We start from the raw sequence: 24,209 nt of genomic DNA on the forward strand, positions 1-24,209 counted from the left end.
CGGATAGCCTGTACAACACCCCGCCCCTGGGTGGTCTCTACTCCCACAAAGAAAAGAGAAAGAAAAAAGTAGAAAAAAAAACAATTGACTTGGTTACGTCAGTTACCCCGTCATTGTTGGTTATTGCTGTTGTTGTTGTTATTCGAGCCGCAATTACCTGCTACAAATGATGTGCCAATTGTATGCCATCACACGAATAGCTCCACCCCAATTCCCAGCTATTTGCGCTCCCCAATGCCCATCCAAAATGGGCAATTACCAGTGCTACAAATGTTGCCAGCAAGGTGTCGGCAGGCACGCATTGTCATTTAGTCATGATACAAGTACGAGCCGCAGCACGAATGTGAATATGAATTAACCAATACGAGCATGGACAGTGATGCGAGTGTGTGTGTGTTCACAGTGAATGCAAGTTGAGGCTTGCAAACGAAATTGTGACATCTGTTCTCTAGCTTACTTAGCCATATTATAGCTAAAACTCTTTGGGAATTATAAAATTATTGTAGATAGCGTGAATGTGCTCTTGCAACTGTTTCTATTTAACCTTTGTCAACATTTTCGAAAAATAGCCAATAACATAAAAATAATATAAAATAAAAAGCCATCATCAGGACTAAATAGCATTAAAAATTGATAAATATTGAACACTTTGTATAGGCAAATACCAGCTGCATTTCCTGTGAATACTGTACTCTTTGTAAATACTATGCCACTGTTCAAGACTATTTTAAGATGAATAGCGTTTAAACAGCTTATATTATACACAAATGAAGCCAGTCATCTAATTATAATTGCCAAATTATTTATATGTGCACTTTACAGTATTAATTGTGAGCACCGTAAATAAATTTATTCCAGTGCTCCCAAGCAACTAAATGGAAGAGCACTATTCAAACTTAAGCATATTCAGGGTTACAACTATATGGGAATTATAAGCAAAAAACAACTATTAGCTGTCTCCCAAAACTTCTTTGTAACAAAAGTGTTCAACTGTGATCACTGGTTAAAATGTGCGCGCCAACGTGCCGCATTGCTCAACACTGGCACACCTGGAGCTGCGCCATAAGCTGAGGCAGACATCTAACAGATATAACGAAGGCGTCGCGTGCAACAAAATGTGCCCCGTACAATCGACAGACACGCAATTTTTGTTAACCAAATAAAAAATAAACGAAAAAACTAAAATAAGAAGCCCAAAAGGCCGAAAAATCGAAATACCGACGCCCTACGTCCGCCTCAGCACATTAACAACTGCCTAAATACACAAGTTTTTCGCTTCTTTATGATATTCGTATGATTAAAAGCTTCATTTGCATGGCAAGGAGGCGGTAGGGACAAAGTGTTTGAAGTGCACAAAAAAGTCTCGGCCAAGACCGAGACCCGAGACCGGGGCCAAGTTCGAGTCATGCAACAGCAGAAGCTCATTGTACGGTAGTATAGAGCATTTGCTCGACTCTCTTACGTGTACGAAAACTCCGAACTTAAGCCCAGAACTCAGAATTTGCATGGCTGCACGCGATGCCGACTTTACGTAATTGGAAAGTGCCTGTTTAAAAAAAGTAAAGAGAAAATACCAGAACGGAACGTGTCTCCCCTTCTGTTAGGATTAGTAGTTGGGTGTGGAGGGGGGGGGGGGGGGGGGGGGGGGGGGGGGTAGCGAGGGGGATTCCTGCCCGTTGATTTTAAGGCATGGCCACCTTGTAAATGAATTGATTTATTCGTGCGGCACAAGCCAACTGACAAATTAATGCATTTCCGTTCTGCGGCATTATCGGCGCTGCCAAAACCCGACCTGACAGCTGTCGAGATCTTGGCCAATCTCAAGCACATAAATACTAGATATAAAACATAGCGTACATGTGTATAACATTTAGTTTTTCCTATTTTTTGTTTTTTTTTTTTTGGAATTTCTGGCGCCATCAGTTGCGACATTTCCTGTGCTTGTTGAACAAATTTCTTTGTCATTCTTGGCCATTTCTAGGAAATAGTTGGGATTTAGTGCAAGTCTTTTTCGATTTCAAATCAAATAATACGTAGGCATACAAGAATGTAATATATTTCAAGCGCACTTAGGTGTTGTTTGAAGTTTGGGGAAAACCCAGTTTCGGGACAAAAGAGAAAATAAATTCGGTTGGGGTGCATAAAGAATTCTAAGACTTAATCAAATACATTTTTATGAATTATGGAATTAAAATAACTGTAGATTTTGCACATTTATAATATTCTTCCACCCACAAAAAGTTTGCCACAATTCTTTACATAAATAGCTCAAATTTTACGTATTCAATGTTTTTTGATAAGTTTCCCGTGTCTTAAGTTTCTTCTGTCTTCAATCAGTTTCTTAAATTTGGCAATCCTTCAAAATTCAGATATTTTTTCATATACTCTATCTGCATAATAGCTTCTACTTTCCGCCCCTTGTTTTTCCAAATGTTCTCTTTATTCTTCCGTGTGTGCATTAAATTTTGCGAATTTTTCCCATATAATAGCAGATGAGAAGAAGCTCCATAAATACAACTTCTTTTTGTTTTTCTTAACCAAAAAAAAATTTGTATCTATTGCTAAATAAAACATAAATTAGAATTTTCCACAAATTCGTGAGCAATTCCAATCGATAGATTTTATTTCCCACACACGTAAACGGAAAACTTATATCTCATCGCAATACAAATTATTCATGGAAGTTGAAGTGTCCACCGAGTCTCTGCTGCACAGGCTGTTGTGCTGTTGTGTGTTTGATAATAATGATGATAAATGCCGTGCTGGGTATTATGTACAATTTAAAGGGTATTTAAGGGATCAAGAACAGGCGGCAGACGACGCGTTCTCGAGCCACAAGATCAAGATCAGGCCGAATGCTCTAACGATCCTCGTTGTAGCCGGTTGTCGGGTTCGCTTTTAGAGCTCGTTGATTTATAAAAAAGGGCAAGAGAGAAAGAGAGAGATAGAGGGAGAGTGCGAGTGCGAGAGAGACGATCGCATGTTTAGAAATATAAAAAAATACGTTGCATTGCCTTTTTGTTGTTGCTGGGAGTGACGAAAGATCATGTCCATTAGGTCGTCTGCAGCCAGTTAATGGCTCAAAATAAAATACTAAAAGGGTCCACAACGGTGGCTGATGCGATCAGCTTTGTTCCACATGAGATTGATATGTTTTCCGGGGCACGGCCGACGATCATATCGCACTGATTATAGTTTTGTGGTTTTAATATTCATGTCGATTATAACGCAATGTCGGCTAAGCCGAACAGCTTAAAACCGTCTCCCTCTCTCTCTCTTCTCTCTCTGGGAGCGATATTTGTTTGATGAATTTATTGCGCCGTTGATCAGCGTCGATCGGCGGCGTTTTGTTTTATCTGTCAGCCATGAAAGCGGCACTTCTTTCATATCATACACGAGTTATCTTTCTGGTCTGATTCTGGTCTGGTCTGCGACTCGTAAAATGCGCTATTTAATGGCTTGGAGTGTGGCTAGTATGACTAAGCTTCAGATCAGCTAACAGATTATCATGTGGTTGTCGAATTTTTATTGATCGACCATAAAGCAGCTGCTGCCACTAGTTTCATTGAGATAGGCATCATTTTTTTGGGTATCGGATGTCAAATATATTTCATATTTGATATTAAAAATGCCATCGGAGATCGTTGATAATATAAAGTATCTTAAGATTGATATTATATGCGGAGTATGTTTACTTAATACCTATTAAAAAGGTTTGTAGAGCTTAATAGATGCTATGTTGATATTTTTATACCCAGAACCCATTAATAATGGGTATAAGGGTATATTACATTTGTGCGCAAGGCAAATGTATGTTACAGGCAGAAAGAAGCATCTCCAACCCCATAAAGTATATATATTCTTGATCAGCACCGAGTCGATCTAGCCATGTCCATCTGTCTGTCCGTCCGTCCGTCCGTATGTATGAACGCAAGGATCTCAGAACCTATAAGAGCTAGAGACTTGAAATTTTAGATGTAGATGCTCCTAGTTCCCGCGCAGATCGAGTTTGTTTCCGATAATCGATAACTTACTCCGTTTCCAAACGATAAAATTCGGTATCGATATCCTGTTTTTTGGGCAATTTTGGTAAATAATAAGAGCTAGAGTCACTAAACCTGACATATAGCTTCTAAAATAGAATATATATATGCATTTGATGTTGGAAGAAGAGGGTTCAGGGTATCCCCTTGTCGGGAACTCCCGACTAGAACCTCTTACTTGTTTGAAATGTTCGTGTTTGAAAGTGTTTGATTGATAATGATTAATGCAAGCTTGGAATAGAAGCTGATTCATGTGCTTGAGAAGTAAATGATAGTGAATTCTCTTTGCATTTATTACTTTTTTAAGATCATTCAAGTATTTTTTTATTGACTTTTATTGAAGAAATTATTAATTCACAGAAAAAGAGCAAAACAATCCAAAAACAGACTTAAATAAAAATTGACTATTCCTGCCGAAGTTGAAACGGCGACTTCCCGCTTGCTTGTTCGACGCTCAGAGACTCAAGTCACATAAGTCAGAGAAATTGATAATACAAGCTCTTAGAAAAAGTATTTGTAAATTAGTTAGGCACATGCAAGTTTACTTTGCCTCAGATTAATACAAAAAAATTATTTCTCACGCCCAAAAAAAAAAAAAAAAAAAAAAATAAACCAAAAAACGTAGAAGAAGAATTCTAAGAACTTTTGATTTCAATGCATTGACTAGCTGAGAGTTCAGCTCCTTTGTCAGTTGCTTTTGGAATGAAGTGCGTAATTGCTGACAATGCAGCTCCTGCCAGATTGAAAACGCGAACGCTCATTACCAATAGGAAAACGAATACGAAAAGTGAAGATCGAAGCCCATTGAAAGCAAACAAGAGGGCAGCGCTTTGAAGCCAAGCCGAAGTTCAAAAACAAGCCCCATTGTTATTTAAATTCAAGCAGCAAGAGCGAGGGGCTGGTAGAGGCAGAGGGAGAGTGGGAAAGGGAGAGAAAGAGAGAGCGAGAGAGGGCGGCACTTGAGCGTGGAACGGTAGTGAGCCGGCTGGACTTGGACACGGCAATGGGACTGAGTTTTCTTTGAGAATGGAGAAAAACTATATGAAATTGGCGCTTAAATATTTTCTGGGCACTGTGGGAAACAATAATATTGAAACAGAGAAACGAAAGAAAAGTCAAGAAGAAGAAGTGGCAACAGGGAACGGGCCAGCCCCCCATACCACCTGGCTTGCCCCTGCTGCTTACTTAAACTGTAAACTTGAAATAGCCACTTGAGTTTTGAAGCGTTAAGTGGAAATCAATGGCGGTGCCCGAGAGACCGAGACCGAGCTCGAGACCCGGGTAAGCCAAGGTTTCAGCTCTGCGAGCCCGGCAGTAAGATCGAGTGAAGCAATTGACCAAAAACTGTCGAACCTGGCTCTGGGTTTTTCGTCTGACGACTGACGATCGGCAAGCGGTACACTTGTTCAGCTTTGTTGTTGACCATGTTTTTCTTTTTTTAACCGTTCTGCGCCTCGTTGTTTTTTCTTGGCCTAAACGCGGCAGAGCGAACGCGCGCGCTGCGCGGTAGGTAAAAAATGCAGTTGAGATTCTTTTCGTTGTTGTTGTTTTTGTTGTTGTTGTTGTTTTCTGCTGTCGTCGGCTTCTCTTGGAAATTTGTTTGTGCGCAACGGAAATGCATTTATTTGTCCACAACTTGGACGCAGCGTTTAATGAAGTGACCGCCTCTCGACACTCCGCCACACCGCACCGCACCGCCCTGCATCACTCCTACCCGAACTCCAACTCCAAGTTCGAGTCGAAGAGTTCGCTCGTTGCCACCGCGCGGGGCGTTAATTGATGAATCGCCGCAGCACTGCTTGAGCAGGTTCAATGGCAAGCCCTGCCACTGCCTTTGGTCCTAACCCTACTCCTACCCCTAGCCCTAGACCTACCTGTTACCCTGTTACCCGGCATGTGCTATTTCTTGGAATTTTCACGGCATGATTTCCTTACCCAGTCGTTCGTTTGCATGTGTCCCAAAAAAAAAAAAAAAAAAAAACTTTCATACATGTCGTCTTTCGGGTTTTTCCATGTTAAACACATCTATTTAAATTTTAATGATGTTTGTAATGATGGTGCTAAATATTTCCCACATTATTATCACCTATCTATCATTGAGTAAAATTTCGAGCTGCGTGCAGCTCGTTGGGGGTACTGTAAAGATCGTTATGTTTTAGAACGGAAATGTACTCAAAATCAGCATAGAAAAAGTTAATAAAATAAAATGAACAAATAAAATAGAGAAAATTAATAAAAAATAAAAAAAAATAAATAAAAATAAATAAATCAAATACAAAAAAAATACATAAAAATGTATGAATTAATATATAAATATTCAGTAATCATTCGGTAAATATTACTTTTCGAATTTTTTAAAATTTTTTTTAAAATTTGTGTCTTTTAATATCGTCCGCTGTCGGAAATTTTGAATATTGAACAAAAATAATGTTTAAAATGAAGAAAATGAAGAAATTAGAATCTAAAATTTTAAATACCATTTTTTCCTACCTACATTATTTTAAATCTTTCGATATTTATATTCTTTAATTTACATTTTTGTGAGGTCGAGTTTTTTTTAGTAGTCATTCAAAAAGAAATCACTGTACTTGAAGCATAGTAATTGCTGCACGTACGTACTGCATTTCATTTTAAAAAAATTTATGATCAAACTGAGCCAAATATGCCAAACTATGTTAAGCAAATTTCTAGATCTTTCAACTACAATAAATATAATTTAGATAAAAGAAAATTGCTGTTTGAGGATGGCTTAGAACGGATTATAAAGCATAATCGAGTAATTTGCTAGTCTCAGTATAAAACAAAAGCATATCTGAAGATCCAAAAATATCATTACTTAAATAAACTTATCAAAGTTATGACATATTTGCTCAGCACACTTCACTTGAAATCAGCTTGTGGCCGAAAATATCTTGGCAACATATAAGACAATGATCATCGGGGACTCTTGGCCGAAAAACCCTTGTCTATTTGAACAAGAAATTAACAGCTTAGAACTTGTTACAACGAGCGCCGCATTCGTAACTCTCGAGGGTGAGGTGTTGATTGGGCAACGCCCTGGACAGCAGTTCGATGTTGCCACTCTTTTGGATGATTTGTCGGCCGGCTGAGAGATAGAAATGATTGCGTTCTTTTAAATTTATGAACGCACATGATGAGCTATAAAATGTTTTATAGCCCAGGGGCTGCTAGCCCCACATTTGCTACCCTTTCGGCGGCAGAGGTACATAAATGTGCGGCACATACCGCGACCTCAACAACTTTTGGCTTTAGTCTACCAAATTAAATCATGTGATTTATTGCTTGGCTCTTGGATTTTTCACTGCACGTTCGCGGCGCGGTTTTCCAGCGGTCTGTTGTTTCTATTTTCCCTTTTTTCCCTGCCTGGCGCGCGGTTGGTGGGGTGCAATTGATTGAAATGTCAAGATTCATTAGCCACGAGGCGCTTAATTGCGCCCGAGGAGCACAGGAGCGGTTCAGCAGCAGATGCGGGTGCCGTCTGTTATGTTTCAATTCTCTATATTATTTCCACTAATTCCTGCCAGACTCTATTATAGATATCTGTGCTTTGCACACTTCCAACCTTGAGCTGCTTGAGCTGGGCGGAAAAACCCGCAAACAATTTGCGCACAAGTGCTGCGCATCGGGTTTAACCCAAGCCGCTTAGACTTGCCATGGCTCGTAAAACCCAAACATGAATTTTTTTTTGTTTTGTTTTATTCATAAACACAAAACATGGCCAAATAAGCCAGCAACTACCTGAGCTTCAGCCCATGCAAATGAATGAAATGCTCTCCAAGGTACGCCGCAGTGGGCGTGTAAATTGACAAAGGAACTTTTCGCACATTAGTTTTAAGTGTACGCGGCCCTTTTTTCTGTCTCTGTCTCTATATATTTTCTTCTCATTTTTTTTTTGTACACCAGCTGGAAATTTTCACGCGCATTTTGCACCTGTTGTTTGGCATTTGTTGTGCTGCTTGAGAATGTGCAAAAACACGCAGGGAAAAAAGAAAGAAAATGAGCGAAAAACAATAGACATGACGTTAGAACATTTAGGGTCCTGCTGGTTGTAGCTCGTGCTGCGACCCTTCCCGCTCACAATCGAACCGAGCCGAGTCTTTCGTGGCAGCTGCAGGCTGTCGGGCGGGCAGCGGCACTTAATTAGCCACGGCCTGACTGTAGTGCGGGCTGCCTGGCCCGCCTCGCCCCGCCCCGGGCCCGGCTCGGCTCGCCTCGGCCCGCCGACAAAGTCCAGTGAAAGTTGATGCGGTTCGTTGCGTATTTTTATTATTATTATTATTTTTAGTCTCGACGGTCTCCAGTCATAAATTTGCCAATTTATGCGACAAATCGCCAAAAGAGTCGCACAAATGTGGTCTACAAATCTTGCAATTGGGTCGCCTTTTCGACTTGCCTATGTGGCTTGGTACAGATATGGACAAATTCTGCATATGCTACCTCTAGTTTTAGACAAATTTGGATTACATTTCGTTTGACAGGTGCATAATGCACATTTGAACTAATTAAACAATTGTTATATAAAAGTTGGTATGTGAGACGCGTCATATGAAATTCTATTATAGATGTTCTCCAAAGGGCAAAGCGTTTTCTCTGATCTGTTTTTTCCATTGCTTGCCGCTTGTAATTCTCAACAAGTTCAAGCATCGGGAAGTGGAAAGTTCTTGAAGTAGTTTGCTGACAATCTGTTAATTAATTATATAAAAAAATCTCGAGTCTATTTTGTATAAAAATTTGCTGTGTATCACCTCAAAGTTGGGTTATCAAAGATAAATTGGGGCTTAAGATATTTTCAAAAAATTATTTAAGCTAATAGTTATGCCATGCAGTAAGTGAAAAGAAATGAAATCTATTCTGCATTTTGTTTATATATATACCATTAACTATTACGCGACCTTGCCTGTGGCTTCCCAGAAAAATCGTTTGTTCACATTTACCATCGCGAAAAGTGTGAAACAAGTCTCAAATGAATTTTCACATGGATTATGAGAAATAAATTTGAACGCATTTATACCAAAAAGGGAAAGGATTAATCGAGAAGTGTGAAACGACCCCAAATGGATTTGAGAAAAGATCTATGAAAGTGAGCTTGAGGCCGTTCGAATGATAAGCTATTCAGTTTCATACAAACGTTTTCCGCGATTTTTTCCACACTTGCGGGTGGAATTTCTCAAAATCTCTTCCCAGCGTGCAGCTCCATCACATAAGGTATTGAAACTGCAAATTTCGGCTTTCTATATCTTACGGTTTGATCAATCAGTTTGTCAGTCATAAAAACAGTTTTATTTATAGAGCTTAAAAGGTAATATCTTATAATTGTAATTAACTTTGATCGGTGCATCTAAATCCTGTTAAAGGCTGGTAGTACATATTTTGGACTTAAAAATAAAATAAATTATTATAACAGCTGCTGTTTTAATTATTGAATATTCAATATATGCATAACGCATAGCTGCACAACAAAGCGACTCATCACAAATCGAATTCCTAACTTCCTAAAATTTAAAAAAATAACAAAAAAAAAAAAAACACTTTTAAGATATGCGAGTTAAATGTAGGTGAATAACAGCTGCAACACGTCTGCAACATTATTATATTGAAAAAAAAATGAGTATAATAAACAGTTGCACTTGCTGTAAAAGTAATGTCTGCTTCTTGGTCCAGTCAAGTGGTTGTGGAATGAGTTTTGGGCTCGGTTTGGGACGAGATACTTCATATGCAGCTCTCACATTGTCATTGTCATGGAAATGAAAGCAACAGAAACAACAATTGTTGCTGAATGTTGTATGTTATTGTTAGTGAAAGGCTGCCAACGAAAAAGTTAAATTAGATGCAACAAATACGAAATGTGATGGCATTTCCTGCAAACGTGTCAATAAACAAAAGAAAATGAGAAGAATAAGCAGCATAGAGAGGTATATACTAAAGTGTAACAGGCGCACTTGAGCTGAGTTTTATGTTTGGATATTTGTAGTTCGAGCTCCTTTTGGGGGGGAGGATGGGGAAGTTGTAAATTGTATTTGTGGTACTTACGTATCTGTGAAATGTCTGTCACTGAGACTGTTCCTTCCGCAGCTAGGTGTATGGCTTTGTTGTGTGCACACTGTGACATTATTACGTAATCTTCTACTGTACATAATGCACCTGAAATCACCACCTGAGAAAGACAAAGATAGAGAGAGAGAGAGACAGAGAGAGTGAGTGAGAGGGCGAGTTTATTAAAGAGTTTGTATTTTATCACTGGCGCTCTTATCGCACGTATCTATAACAGCCAATCAATATTGTATCTTATAGATACAATACACAACAACCTAAATTGCATACCAGTGTTTACAGCTTGTCAAACACATATAAACACACACACACACACGCACACTCAGCTATATTCACTGCGCCTTTTTATGACTTCCTCCGCGCAGCCGCCCACCCCCGCTCTGCGGCGTAGCTTGGTAGTCGCCTGTTTGTAATTTATCATGTTTGATTTGTTGTCTTTTTTGATATTTTATAACATTCATTCATAATCGCGCCTTTGACTTAATGAATTTATTGTCAGTTTCTTTTTTTTTTTTTGGTTTTTCTAAGCTCTGTGGCGGCGCTTGGCTCTTTTATTATTGTGCCAGGTCAGGTTGTAAATTAGAATGGCAACTGAATCGTGTTATATTAAGCACCCCAACTGTCAGACCCAAGCATGTTTTATGGCTCATCCGTAGACTATGTAATAAGTTACGCAAATATGGTATATTGTTAGATTGGCTGAGATTATTTTGTATTTGTAATTTAAAACTATTATGCGATTTATTTGTGCAATATTTTATTATAATATTCCAGTCATATGTTATACTCAGGGGCTTATATCAATATTTATGCTATTTTTTCAATTCTCTATAATAAGTCTTTAGACTCTTATTTTAAATAAAGTTTTGTGATTAAGATGTCTATTTGTAACATTTCTTGTTTTCAACTAAGGTCACATTGTTTTCCTGCATATCCTCCATGGGTTAATATCTACAATTTCTTATTAAAAAGTGAAAACATAAGCTCTTTGATCTATTTGCTACGCCTAGCTTTCATCTGCGACTGATTACGCTTTGTTATCCCTCTTCACACGCAGCATCCTCTCTCTGCGCTTCTCAAATGAGTTCACATATCGATAACATCGCATTCCCTTTCTATTGCTTTGACTGCTTTATCAACCCTCACCGCTCTTCCCAAACCCAATGTACCCTTCAGTTGCATTAAGTGTTTGGCGCCACAACCGAAACCCTCAAATTTGTAGACCACCCAAAGAGTCCAAAGCACACAAACGCCCCCAACCCCACCCCACGCACATGTTAACCACTCCAGAGAGCACTTGACTCCAGTCGTGGCCTCTCGAGATTGGCATCCGCTTGGCTTACAGCCTCATTCACAAGTAGCTTCCACAAATTAGCCAAGTTATAATTCAACTTCTTAAGCTACCCGTTACTCGCTTCTCGTTTCTGGTGGAACGAGCCTGAAGACAACAAGAACTAAAACTGAAACTGAAAACGTAACCCAACGAAATCTTATCGCACACTTTGTCATGCTTTTAGTGGATGGTAAGGGGGAGGAGGGGGGCTGGTGAGGTACACCTAGCACATTGAAAATTTATGCTCCGCATAACCTCGTTTCATACTTCGCTTCAAAGTTTTTTCCCAAGCGTAGTTAACGCTACTTCAACGTGCTTCAAGATACAATAGTGGAAAGGTTCGTTGGGGTATTTGGCAGCGGGTTTTGGGGTGGTTGGTAAAACGCATTATTTTGTAATTATCGACAGAGTTCTAATAAATAAAACGAATGTGCGACGTACACAAAATAAAAAAAATAGAAACAATTAAGAAAGAACAGCTAATTGCGACACGCCGAAGTTTAGATACCCTTACATCAATGTGGCTTGGATATGCCTTATGAGAAGTCTTTATTTTAGATCCGATTTGATTTGCCTGTGCGGAGAACTGGAGGAGAGAATAGGAGAATTGTAAGGCTCTCAGCTGCTGAGTCAAGATTATAGGAATAACAGAAAAGCAAGCCAAACATTTTGATCAAGCTCAATTGGGCTTACTTTATGGGGCTTAGAATTATCTTGTGACATGTGTTGCCCACTTCATGACAATTTTATAATACCCTGCAGTTAGGGTATTTAAAGAAACATTGCAAGGCCCGCACAACACTTTGTGTCTGGTTTATAATTTTCGTTTTCTTTTTGTGAGTTGATGAAATTATGAATGAAGATAAGGTATGCCACAGAACTTTTGAATGGGCCTGTATGCGTGTGTGGGCGTGTGTGTTTATATTTGGGCTTCTTGTTGTTGCTGAAAGTGCGATTAATATGAACGTAACTTGGAGAAACGCAGCAATGTATTCTATTTATCGTTTAAAATCTTCAAAAATGCAAACTATATTGGATCACCTGAAGTGCAGTTCAAACAGCTTGCAGCCATTCATTAAACAACAGATGAGCTATTTATTTGTACACATTTCTTTAATATATACTAGAAATTTCTTTATCGTTTGGGTCAAGAAAGTCTCTATTTAGGCAGTGAGAAACGCTCAAAGTAATCAAGAGTTGGCTTTTAACTGGGGTATCTTGTATATATAACTTATAGGGTATCATCCAGGTGTGCTGCTTTGCTTTATATCCTTAAAGTTCTAAACAGGGTATCATACAGTCGAGCATTATCTTACTGGCCTGACAACTAGCTGTAGAGCATCCGCTTACAACCTCACTCTTGCCTGAATTTTTTCACTGCCTCGCATGTTAGTAAGAGGTATAAGCTAGTCGATCACTGTCCCACTTAACCCACTTGTTTTTGCCCTTGTTGGTAAGGAGTATAGCCCAGTGATCGCAGACTTGATATCAGACTTGTTTTGCTTGGCATTACAAACTGTAGCTAATGTTTTTCTTCATGCAAAATTCCTGAAATTTTCGAAGCAAAGGTCAAAGAAATGCATAAAACATTTCAATATTTCCAAGCTTTTTTTTATAGGCCGAGAGTATTTTAATATTGTTATTGCTAAGCTTATTTAATCATCCAAGAATATTTATATATTATCAAACTTATTTTAAAGGCCAAGTATATTTACATTTTAAACTTATGCAGTTTCTCGTCTAAAGCTCATTCTGATTGGGCTAAAGATTATTGAATTATAAATATATTTAACATTTGTATTCAACTTGAAAAAAATATGGAAATAATCTTTCAGCAATTGAATTTAATGTCTAATATATTAATATATTAATATATTGCACTTGTGTGCAAGATTAAAAAATATTTTTTTATATACAATTTTATTACTTGAAATTAATATTTAGAATGTTGTATATTTTATATTTGATAGATATTTTTTTAATAATATTCATGATTTCAAATATTATAAATTGTTGACAGGAACTTTAAGAATATTCCATGAGTCTGATTTAATATCTAAACTATTTTAGGCATTTGTGTGCAACATTAAAAAAAATCAATAATAATTTGTGATGATGATATTTTATTAAGAAATGAAATATATATATAAAATATTTTAGGCCTACAAATTATTAATATTATTTCATTCAAAATCTAATCGAAATATCATCAAAAAAATTTGAAAATTATATTTCATGATTCAACATTAAAAAAATAAAAATGCCACCGTATAATTCACGCATTTGATGCTAATGAAACCAGATAAATTGTGAGATTATACATGAATATTATTATTGTTATTGTTATTATTATTATTATTATTATTGTTATTATTATTATTATTATTATTATTATTATTATTATTATTATTATTATTATTATTATTATTATTATTATTATTATTATTATTATTATTATTATTGTGTGTGGCTTATCCCATTCAGAATCATGCCACATATTTAACTGATTTACTTACAATGAAAAAGAGCAGTCTTTTCAACTGATTCGACATTCATTCGGCGATTAATGTACATAATTTTAACCCATTTACTGCCAGCTGAGCAGCAAACTAATAATTCGTCCCGTTAACTGCACGTCAAATTTGAACAGTCTGGCAATGTGGCTTGTTTTCGCTGACATTGAGCTTATACTGCAAACTGTAGGCGTGGCAATGTGGGCGTCATTTATTGGGAAGTGCAATTGTTAAACGATTTTTACGCTTAGCTCACTTTTTTTTTTAAACCATTTTTGCGATAATTTTTGTCACAACTTTTGGCGAGAATATTTCGCCAGGAATTTTAGATTAAACGCGTTCGGTCGTTCGTTGTGTTAAATAACAATAACAACAAACACACAAATACACATTTACACTTGCACTATTATTAGCGGACACTTCCGTTTCCGCTTTGGCAAAAACAACAACAATTTGCGGCAATTGTCACGTATGAGCGATGAGTTTTTTGTTTTTATTTAATTATTATTTATATTTTGCGGCGTTGCCACCTTATTTTGCAAGTGTTGCACGCGTAACGGTAAATGTGAACTGCACACACACACGGCGACACAACAAAGTGAGTGTGAGAGAGAGAGAGAGCGAGCGAGAGAGAGAGAGAGGGAGAGACGCTGTTTTGTCCGCAGTTGAGTTGGCAGCGACGTTGAACGTCTTTGCAGGGCGATTGAATTATCGAGACTAACCGAAACGAAACGTGCGACATTTTCTTGTTGCTGTTGTTATTGTTGTTGTTGTTGTTGTTGTTGGATACGGATACGGCCAACATAGCTGGCGGCAGTGACAGTGGCTGCGACAGCGACCGCGGCAGAGGTGGCAGCAGCGACAGCGGCAGCTGGCGGCAAACGAGCTGCATACAGACATGTTGCATGTCGAACCGGGCGGCTCAGCCAATGCCAGCTCTCTGCTATAGTCGCTCGATCTTGAGCAAAATCTGCGGATTTTTTATGTAAGCTCTTTTTTTTTAGTTGTTCTTTTTTGGTTGTTTGTTATTATTTTTTTTTATACATATATATTTTATCATAAATTTGTTTTGTTTTGTTAGTTTTTTTTTGACATTTATTTTGATCTATTTTGATTGGGTTTTCTAAATTTGGTTATAAACTCGTTCAAATAATTTATAGACTATAGTTAAACAAATAATACCCAACTATGCTATAATGCCTACACTTTCGTAGACATAAAATAAATTTAATATCAAGTTTTCATTAGATAAATTTATAATAAAGTCATTAGATATATGTACATAAGTACGTAAGCCCAGTTTATAATATTAACATGATTCTCATATATTATATATAAAAATATATATTTATAGTGTAGTATGTTTAACTGCATATCCCAACGTTTTTCGATATTTGAGTGTCGCCTGCATTTTGTTGCTGCTCTTAACATTTTCTAGTAGCATGCGAGAAATGCTGTTAACAGCCGCTCGGCCTGCAAGATGTGCTGAGGCTAACAGAGTCAGCACATCGAACCTGTTGTATGAGCTGTTAAAAGCAGTTGCCGCAGCTGTTGTTGCTGCTGTTGTTGGGGCTCGATTGAATTTTCGACCGGCTGTTAGATAAAATGTTAGTGTAATGTGAGGAGATAAAAGTGAAATTAAATCAAAATTGCTTAACGGAATTTCAAATATATGGGCAATATTTATATTATATTTGAATAGTGTACTGCAAGTCATTACGTTACTCTCGCAGTGCCATATATGGTTTAAATGCTCTCAGGATTTTCGGATAGGTCGAGAAAAGGCAACGCTGTTTAAGCAGCTGCCTTAAGCCTTAAGATTCAGGGATATTCGAGATGATACAGTGTGATAAGAGTGGGACACCTTTAGCTGGAATATTCAAGAAAATCTCGATCAAAAACTACATGATTACAGTTCGAATAAAAGAGAAATATCTTTAAGTTTTATTTTCTTGAAATAAATATTATATATTTAAGCCACTTAAATGTGACTTTTGAAATTTATCTGGCGCTTAAAACTTATTTACTTCATTCTCCAAGGAAGCACATTTTTTTTCCAAGGCTCGTAAAACTTAAAAATGTTATTAAAAATTAGAAAACTTTTTTAATGTTGCGCACAAATGCTTAAAATACTTATAGCTCGCAAATGTATAAACCCTAAATCAAAATATCTTATAGTTTTTGAAGAAGGTGCGATATGTTAAGGCTCAATATATATGTATTATAAGTTAAGTACAAAAATATCGGTAAATAGGTAAAAACATAAGACAATGGCAGGCTATGTCTTAAAAAATTTCAATTTCATGTCCGTAAATAGTTTTAGTTTTGTGCAGCATTAAATAAAACCCATTAACAGACTTTTGTGGGACATAGGAAATGGAAACACAATAAACTGTCGGATTTACGTGCTGGACACGCGCAGCTCATTAATGGACTCAATAATGAAAATTGCAATAGTTCTGGGTGTCCATAAAACTGGTTAACGCCCACGCAATAAAAACGGGAGCAACCCCTAAAAGTGTCTCTCTGTGTGCGTGTGTGTGTGTGGCACAGTTTAAAGCGATTAGGGTCACAACAAAAGGGACGCACTAATAAGCAGAAGGACCCGCATGCAAGGACTTCCGTTTGTCTGGTTAATGTGTTCTTGTGTTCTCTCTGATGTGGGTGGCAACGCTCGGAAGTTGCCAAAAAGAAATGAACTGCAAGCATTTGATTGAACACTGATTGACAGTGTGGTTCAGAGGCGGAAGACAGGAAGCCCAGGCGGGGCAGCTCGACGGCTCGATGGGTCCTGGCGACTGGCAACTGGCAACTGTCAATCGATTTGCAAATTCATCGACATGGACATGCGTCCATTTTCATTGTTCAGCGCACAATGGCGATTTGTGCTGCCAGCCGCTGCCTTCCTCTCCAACGGCAGCGCCTCCTTCATCCGCTGTCCTTGTAATCCTCGATAATGGGCTATTGTCAGCGCGTCTGATGCTTGACGCCTGGCGACACTGACAAACGCCACTGTGACGACAGCTACTTGGTTTAGTGGTTCGTTGATTCCCTGCCCATACCCGCTTGGCCGATTGGTGACGCACTCTGGCACACACTCGGTATTGGATTACCCATTGCGGCTGCTGCAATTAAGCGAGGCGTCTCTTGTAAGCGTATTAAATGCGACACAGGCTTTGCTTTTCAATTGAGTTACACTTAACTAAAAATACATGGGATTAGGCCGAGCTACTAGAAATACGAAAAGGAATAAATGGCACAAGTACTCATTTTTTTTAGATATCTGCTGATATATTCAAAATATGGTTAGATAACTTGAAAATTATGGGGATACATCTCCCCATTGTAAAAAAGATATGTGCTTTAAAAGTTTCATAATGATCGGACAATAAACACCGATTCTAATCAGGAACTCCTTTGCCATAGTGGAACGTGACCGCAGAGAGATGTAACTGTACTTATCAAGTAATGTTGCTTCCCCACGTAATCGAATTATCGCAAGTGCTGCAACTATCGATAAGCAAATTAATCGCTCAATCAAGCGCTCATTAGTAATTGCTCGCAATTAGAGTCCGCCCACGCATTTGAATCGCATTGTTGCAAGTCATACTATTAAGCGAGCTGGCGCCTAGGCGATACGCATGAGTAATACAACATCTAGATAGAAAATATAATTAATTTCCCAATTTCTATAATGATTTCGTGCGCCTCGCCATATCAATGTCCAATGGGAGGCATTCCTTTGGTCAATTCCAAGAGCTGACTCTTGATTGCCCGCGATTATAGTCTACCCATAGGCGTTTCGGTAGATAATATCGTTAACTATTTATTTGCAACTCACATTAAAACTGTTGCCAGGTGAGTAATTACTTGGCCCAAATTGCGAAAGTCACGGCCTAGCGCTGCCTCCGTGCTTGTTCCCTTATCGCCGTGACGTCACAAGAATTTACGTTACGACAGGTGAAGCGATTAGATTGTTGCAATATAACTCAAAGTATGTTGAGCAATTTAAATTCTTGCATTTCCACCAAGTTGCCAAGTGACAGTCAAGTGTTTGCTCTATTGGCGAAATACAGAAGAAATAATAAAAAACAAATAAGAGGTTCTAGTCGGGAGCTCCCGACTAGGGGAAACCCTGAACCCTCTTCTTCCAACATCAAATGCATATTTTAGAAGCTATATGTCAACTTTGGTGACTCTAGCTCTCATTTACCTAAATTGCCCAAAAAACAGGATATCGATATCGATTTTTATCGATTGCTTGGAAACGGAGTAAGTTATCGATTATCGGAAACAAACTCGATCTAAGCGGAAACTAGGAGCATCTAAATCCAGATTTCAAGTCTCTAGCTCTTATAGGTTCTGAGATCCTTGCGTTCATACATACGGACGGACGGACGGACGGACGGACAGACAGACGGACATGGCTAGATAGACTCGGCTATTGATGCTGATCAAGAATATATATACTTTATGGGGTCGAAGGTGCTTCCTTCTGCCTGTTACATACATTTTGATTTTGCACAAATACAATATACCCTTATACCCATTTTTAATGGGTTCAGGGTATAAAAATGGATCCCTTCAAGCCATGTGTGTGCCAACCACGTAATTCTACAAGCTTCCAAAACAATATTAATCATGTGCATTCTCTGTGGCCAGTTCAAACACGCCCTCAAATCGCGAAAAAAATATATATGTAGGTGCTTGAGACTCGGCCGGGAGAGTTTTGAGTAATAGAGCTCGTGACTGGGAAAGAAGCACAGAAATATTTGAAATAAATCTTATCGCTGTTATTGTCTAAAAATTGCCTTAGTCTAAAGTTCAACTACTTGAAATGCTTGTTTGTCTAGTCTTGGCCCTTTTATATTTTTTAAATTTTTTTTTTCTGCACTACAAATTCGAAATTCTTATCGAATAAAGCTCAGACTGTGTCAAGTTATAGTTAAGAGCTAGAAGCAAATAATGTTTAGTTTTAGATTCATTTACTTGTTTTTTGTATTTTTTTGCAATTTTCATTTATGAGTGCTAATAAGCCAGTGTGCGACTTCTGCGGCATTCGCTCGCATACCCCAGAATACTTAGAATGACTGGGCAAACTTTTTCGAGTGTAAGCAGTCATATAAGCGAACTTAACTGAAGGGTCGCCAGTTTTTGCTATTCCAGGAATACTAAGCCCAAGAGCTCCCTGACTGGTCGCCCGCGCAGACAAGTGCTGTTACAAGGGCTTCAAAAAGTCTGCATTTCTGCACATGCATTTCAAAAATAACTTAGTTTATTTATGTTTCGATTGCATTTAATTTTTAACAAACGCAAACTTCATTTGCATACAATATTCAACTGCGCTGCACGGTAGTTGGCAATGCGCGACAGCTATGCAATTGGCAACGCTGCGCTGCTTTCGGTAATTGCAAGCACAGCTTTCCATGCCTTTCGATAAACGAGCCTGGAAAGCTGCCTTACGCTGCGGCTTATGCAAGCACACCTCCTTCCAAGGCTCGCAAGCAACTCTGTGAAGCAGCAGGCGCAGCCAAGCTCACGTTTTTTTCTTCTGCTGATGCTATTCCAGTGATCTTTGCAAAGTGTGTGGTTAAATTTAAAAAATGTGCGTGTTTAATGTATGTTTTATAAAAATGTGTGTGTTAAATGTGTTAACTAAAACAAGGCTAGCATGCAGCTCAAGCAAAAAGTGTGACAAGAGAAAAAGGTGAGCCAGTGTCCACAATTTAACATTGCTATTTGCTATTTTATGCCTAACTGTAAATGTTATAAAAATTTGATTAATTTGCTGGCCTAGAAAAGCTGCAAAAGCATTTCTGCAGCCGGCACAACCACTTATCAAATTAATTGGCCGCGTGGGTGGTCGGTTTCACTTGTCGTTCGCACAGCTTCGTTTAATTGCGGAGCCAAAAACGAAAACTTAAAACAGAAGAAAAACAAAACAAAATATAGATAAAGCGGCATTAAAAAGCGCAGCTTATTGTCTGGCTAATTGACTACGTCGCGCACCTCGTTCAGCTGACAACAACAACAACAACAACTGCGGCTGCCGTTTTGTGGCCAAACCCATGAAATTGTTGTTGTTGCTGCCTTTTTGGCAATTGGCCTCTTGACTTGGCGCTAGCGACGCCGTTTAATAAACTTAACAATTTAATTTGTGATTTTCGCTTATAATACCCTACCTTGGGGTATTATAGTTTTGCCATGAAATGTGTTAAGCATTGAAGGAAGTATTTATGTTCCTAATCAGTAGCAAAAGTCCAGTCGATATAGTCATATCCAGCTGCCCGTCTGTAAGTCTCTCAGTCTTTTCGCTTGCAACTTGGATCGAACTTCTATATCATGCAGCTGCCATGGCAATAATCGTTGCAAAATTGGGATTTTGTATAAAATATATTTATGCTTTTCAGGTTATCTTGGCCAAATTTGGCATTTCTAAGTTTTATTATGTTACTTGTATATGAGAAAAATCTTAGCAAAAACAGACAACTATTTTGTAAAGTTCTATATAAACAATTCGTTAAAAGCTGAGTTTATATTTAAGAACCTTTTCTATAATAAACAAATTTAGCAATTACGAGCCTAACTATTCTCATCCCAAGCACAGGCATATTGCATCGAACTAGTATATCATGTTCCCTTTAGAAACAACCGCTTTCAAAAAAAAGCGTATTTAGTATTCGTCACGCAAGTAGTTTGTTTTTGTGTTTGTTGCTATCGCTGACAGCTTGAACTCAGTTGGCAGCGAGTTGGCAGCACCGCCTTTTGGCCACTTGAACTTTGTGCGCAACTGCTGACTGCGATTGGCTCTGGAATTTTGTTGCGCTAATCTCCGGAACTGAAATCGTGGCAACCCGTGGCGCCAATCAATATAAATGACTGATTACCAACTGCATTATTTAGACACAGCTGGTGACGCATTTATTGGATTTTGGACCCCCTGGTCAGATGATTACACTGAAAGTGTTGACAAAAAAAACTAAAACCTAAGCCCACGATTGTCTTCATTGTGAAATTGATAAGTGGGCAGGCTCTGATTTCGTGCGCTAGCAATAGCCTGTTGCTATTGTGACTGACAAGTGGACATGCCCACAAACACAGTTGTTTTCATAAAACTAGCTCAGGCCAACTGAATGAGAATGAGTCCTATTCGTTTGTTAAAAGAAAGTTTAGCCTATACTTTATAGCAAACAACTAATTTGCTAATGCTTAAGAAGAACAAGTGAGAGGTTCTAGTCGGGAGCTCCCCGACTAAGGGATACCCTGAACCCACTTCTTCCAACATCAAATGCATATATATATTCTATTTTAGAAGCTATATGTCAAGTTTGGTGACTCTAGCTCTTATTATTTACCGAAATTGCCCAAAAAACAGGATATCGATACCGAATTTTATCGTTTGGAAACGGAGTAAGTTATCGATTATCGGAAACAAACTCGATCTGCGCGGGAGCTAGGAGCACCTACATCTAAAATTTCAAGTCTCTAGCTCTTATAGGTTCTGAGATCCTTGCGTTCATACATACGGACGGACCGACGGACGGACGGACGGACGGGCGGGCGAACGGACGGACTGACAGACAGACAGACGGACATGGCTAGATCGACTCGGCTATTTATGGTGATCAAGAATGTATATATGGGGTCGGAGAAGCTTCCTTCTGCCTGTTACATACATTTGGCTTTCGCACAAATACAATATACCCTTATACCCATTTTTAATGGGTTCAGGGTATAAAAATCTCTAGCTTTATCAGATTACCAGTGCGAGGGTAATTTCATGTTTGACAAACTTAATTTGATATCATTTAAACATCTTAGTATTAGGAATTTGCCTAATCTATATAATATTTATTAATGAATAGGTTTGAACATATGCCCTCATTTTTATCAGTGAATAAAAAATTCATATATAATAATTTGCTGTTGATCTACTGACATGTTGACAGCTTTGTCAATTCCATCTCTCTATACTTCCCATTCTTTTTAACTTTTATACCGCTGTTAATCTTGACTCTAATATAAACAAGTTGTCAAACTTAATTTGGGCTTCGATTAATTTGCTTCAATTTGATTTTTGCTTGTCAACAGTTTAGCAGAATGTCAAAAAACTGGCAACGAGTGCATTTAGCGTTGCCACCTTGTTCGGCTACGTGCCTAAATGGCAGCAAATACTGTTAAAAAAAAACAACAAAAACGTTGTACTTTCATTGAAATTTATATTAACAACATTCTTGAGCTCTTTGGTTAATGAATTCTTGTTAACTTTTCGAGCTGTTGTTTTTTCTAATGGCAAAAAAAACTTAGTCTTGTTATTTTAAACTAATCAGTCTATTATCAAATTTAACTTTTTTTTTAGTATGAAGTGTAAACCTTAAGAATTTTTGTTTTTTACTTAAGTAAACATAGCTTTGAACTTTACTTTCAATAAAGTTTATTACTTTGCAAATGTTGTCAAATTAAACTTCTTGTCAAAATTTAATGTGAGCCTTGACAGTAGATCAAGTTGCTGAGCTCCTCGCTGAACTTTGAAGTGTTAATGCAAGTGTGTTTTTTTTTTGTGGAGGGAAAAATGAAATTAATTTAATTCTTTGATTATTGAAAAGTTTTAGTCATATTCGATCTGATAAAAATAGATTTATGCATTGTACATGTTTATGGCGGGAGCTTGAAGCTTAATATTATATTACGATTATTAATACTGCAGGAAATTTGATCATAAATACATAAATAGTCTAGCTCTATTTTTAGAGCTAAATCTATAAGCTATAATCTTTTCAGAAATTATCCTAATTTTCACCAAAAGGCGAACATATTATTGATTCATATTTACATCCATGACTTATAAGAACTATAGATTTATAATACTAAATGCTATGAAAGTAAAGTTTGTCTAAGCCATGTGTCTGCAAGGGTATTCAATCTTCGGCATGCCGCAGAGCAGCCTATCTGATATCTATGCTATGCAAAGTTTGGCTTTCTAAGGAGCCAAATTCTACCTTGGGCAAATGCTCATCCTTATCAGTGAACAGCGTCAAATGGCCAAATGCTGATTTATAACGGTATAATATAATGCAGGTCTGGTCGGCACAATTTATATATACACGTATAGCACAGATTTATGGCCAGTGTTGCGGCCTAATTGAGTTCATAAAGATTGCGCGCTGGCGCGCAAATCAAAACAAATCGTAAATAAATCTGAAATAATATTTTATATATTTCTTTTTTTTTAATATTTATTGAAAAACTGTGTGAATGAAAGAAAATGGGAGTAGAAAATACTATTTGGCCATTTGCACTTGACAATTTGGCCGGCTGCTATCGGCCACGTTTGATGTGGCATCCGTTTCTTGCATTGAACTTTGGCAACGCATCGTATATTACCGTCCCGGGTGGACAGCTCACTTATCGTTCGTTTGGCTGAAAAGAATTAGGGGCCGGTTCTTATACGGGGCCCACTTGAGTTTCGGTCTATTTCAGGCGCGGTCGCGGCTAATGAGCATTAATTGATTTCCAATGCCCAACTGCTTGGCCCCCGCACATCACTTGAGGAGCCCTGATTTATGGGCGTTACGTTGGCCCGGCAAGACACAAATATGAGACGTTCTGTACAGGATCCTGCGGTTTCCTGGGCACGTGTTCACCTTTTTTTTTTACTTTTTGTTCAACAAACCGCAGCGAAGCTGACGAATTTTGGTAGCACAATATTTGTCTCTGGCCGCGGCAACGAAAAACCGCAAAGTCAACAAAATAAGCCGGCGGCCGCGCCTCAAAACGTATTGTATCTGTATCTACACAAAGTATCTGTATCTATGTATCTTTTGTGTGCATTTCGGCGCGTGGCCGCCGGGCGATTCATGTTTAACAAGTAATAAAAGTGATTAAAGCAAATCTAAACGCTTGTCGATTTTGTTAATTACACTGGACTGGGTGTGTGTGTGTGCGGGCATATGTGAGTTTGTGTGTGTGAGCTCGGCTGCATCCATTTGTTAATCAACATTTTGTGGAGCCATGCAATATGCAAATGTAGCAAACAGTTTGACGTACAAAGTAATCAATAGAACGGAAGCTTAAAACATGCGAAAGGGCTTTGATTTGGTTGTTTTAGTAATTACATAATGGTCAGAAATTGAAGTGGGCGGCGCACTGGCAGCTCGATATGCACAGTGGAATGAATAGGCTAAAAACGAGGCAAACTATATTATTAAAATATGATGTTAAAAGGTGAAATCGCAATTGCGGATCGCA

At 38.1% G+C, this 24,209-nt stretch overlaps 1 protein-coding gene across 1 annotated transcript in view; it reads right to left on the minus strand.

The window, feature by feature from the left end:
* Window positions 1-24,209, minus strand: part of LOC115758271 (cell wall protein DAN4) — an 87,473-nt gene that overhangs the window by 22,422 nt on the left and 40,842 nt on the right. Inside the window, exon 3 of the mRNA XM_030698834.1 lies at window positions 10,095-10,218. Within this exon, the coding sequence (XP_030554694.1) occupies window positions 10,095-10,218 (124 nt within the window). The remainder of the gene's footprint in view (window positions 1-10,094; window positions 10,219-24,209) is intronic.

This window comes from Drosophila novamexicana, unplaced genomic scaffold (assembly GCF_003285875.2).
Source record: "Drosophila novamexicana strain 15010-1031.04,08,12 unplaced genomic scaffold, DnovRS2.1 tig00000137-arrow-arrow-pilon, whole genome shotgun sequence".
Classification (NCBI taxonomy): domain Eukaryota; kingdom Metazoa; phylum Arthropoda; class Insecta; order Diptera; family Drosophilidae; genus Drosophila; species Drosophila novamexicana.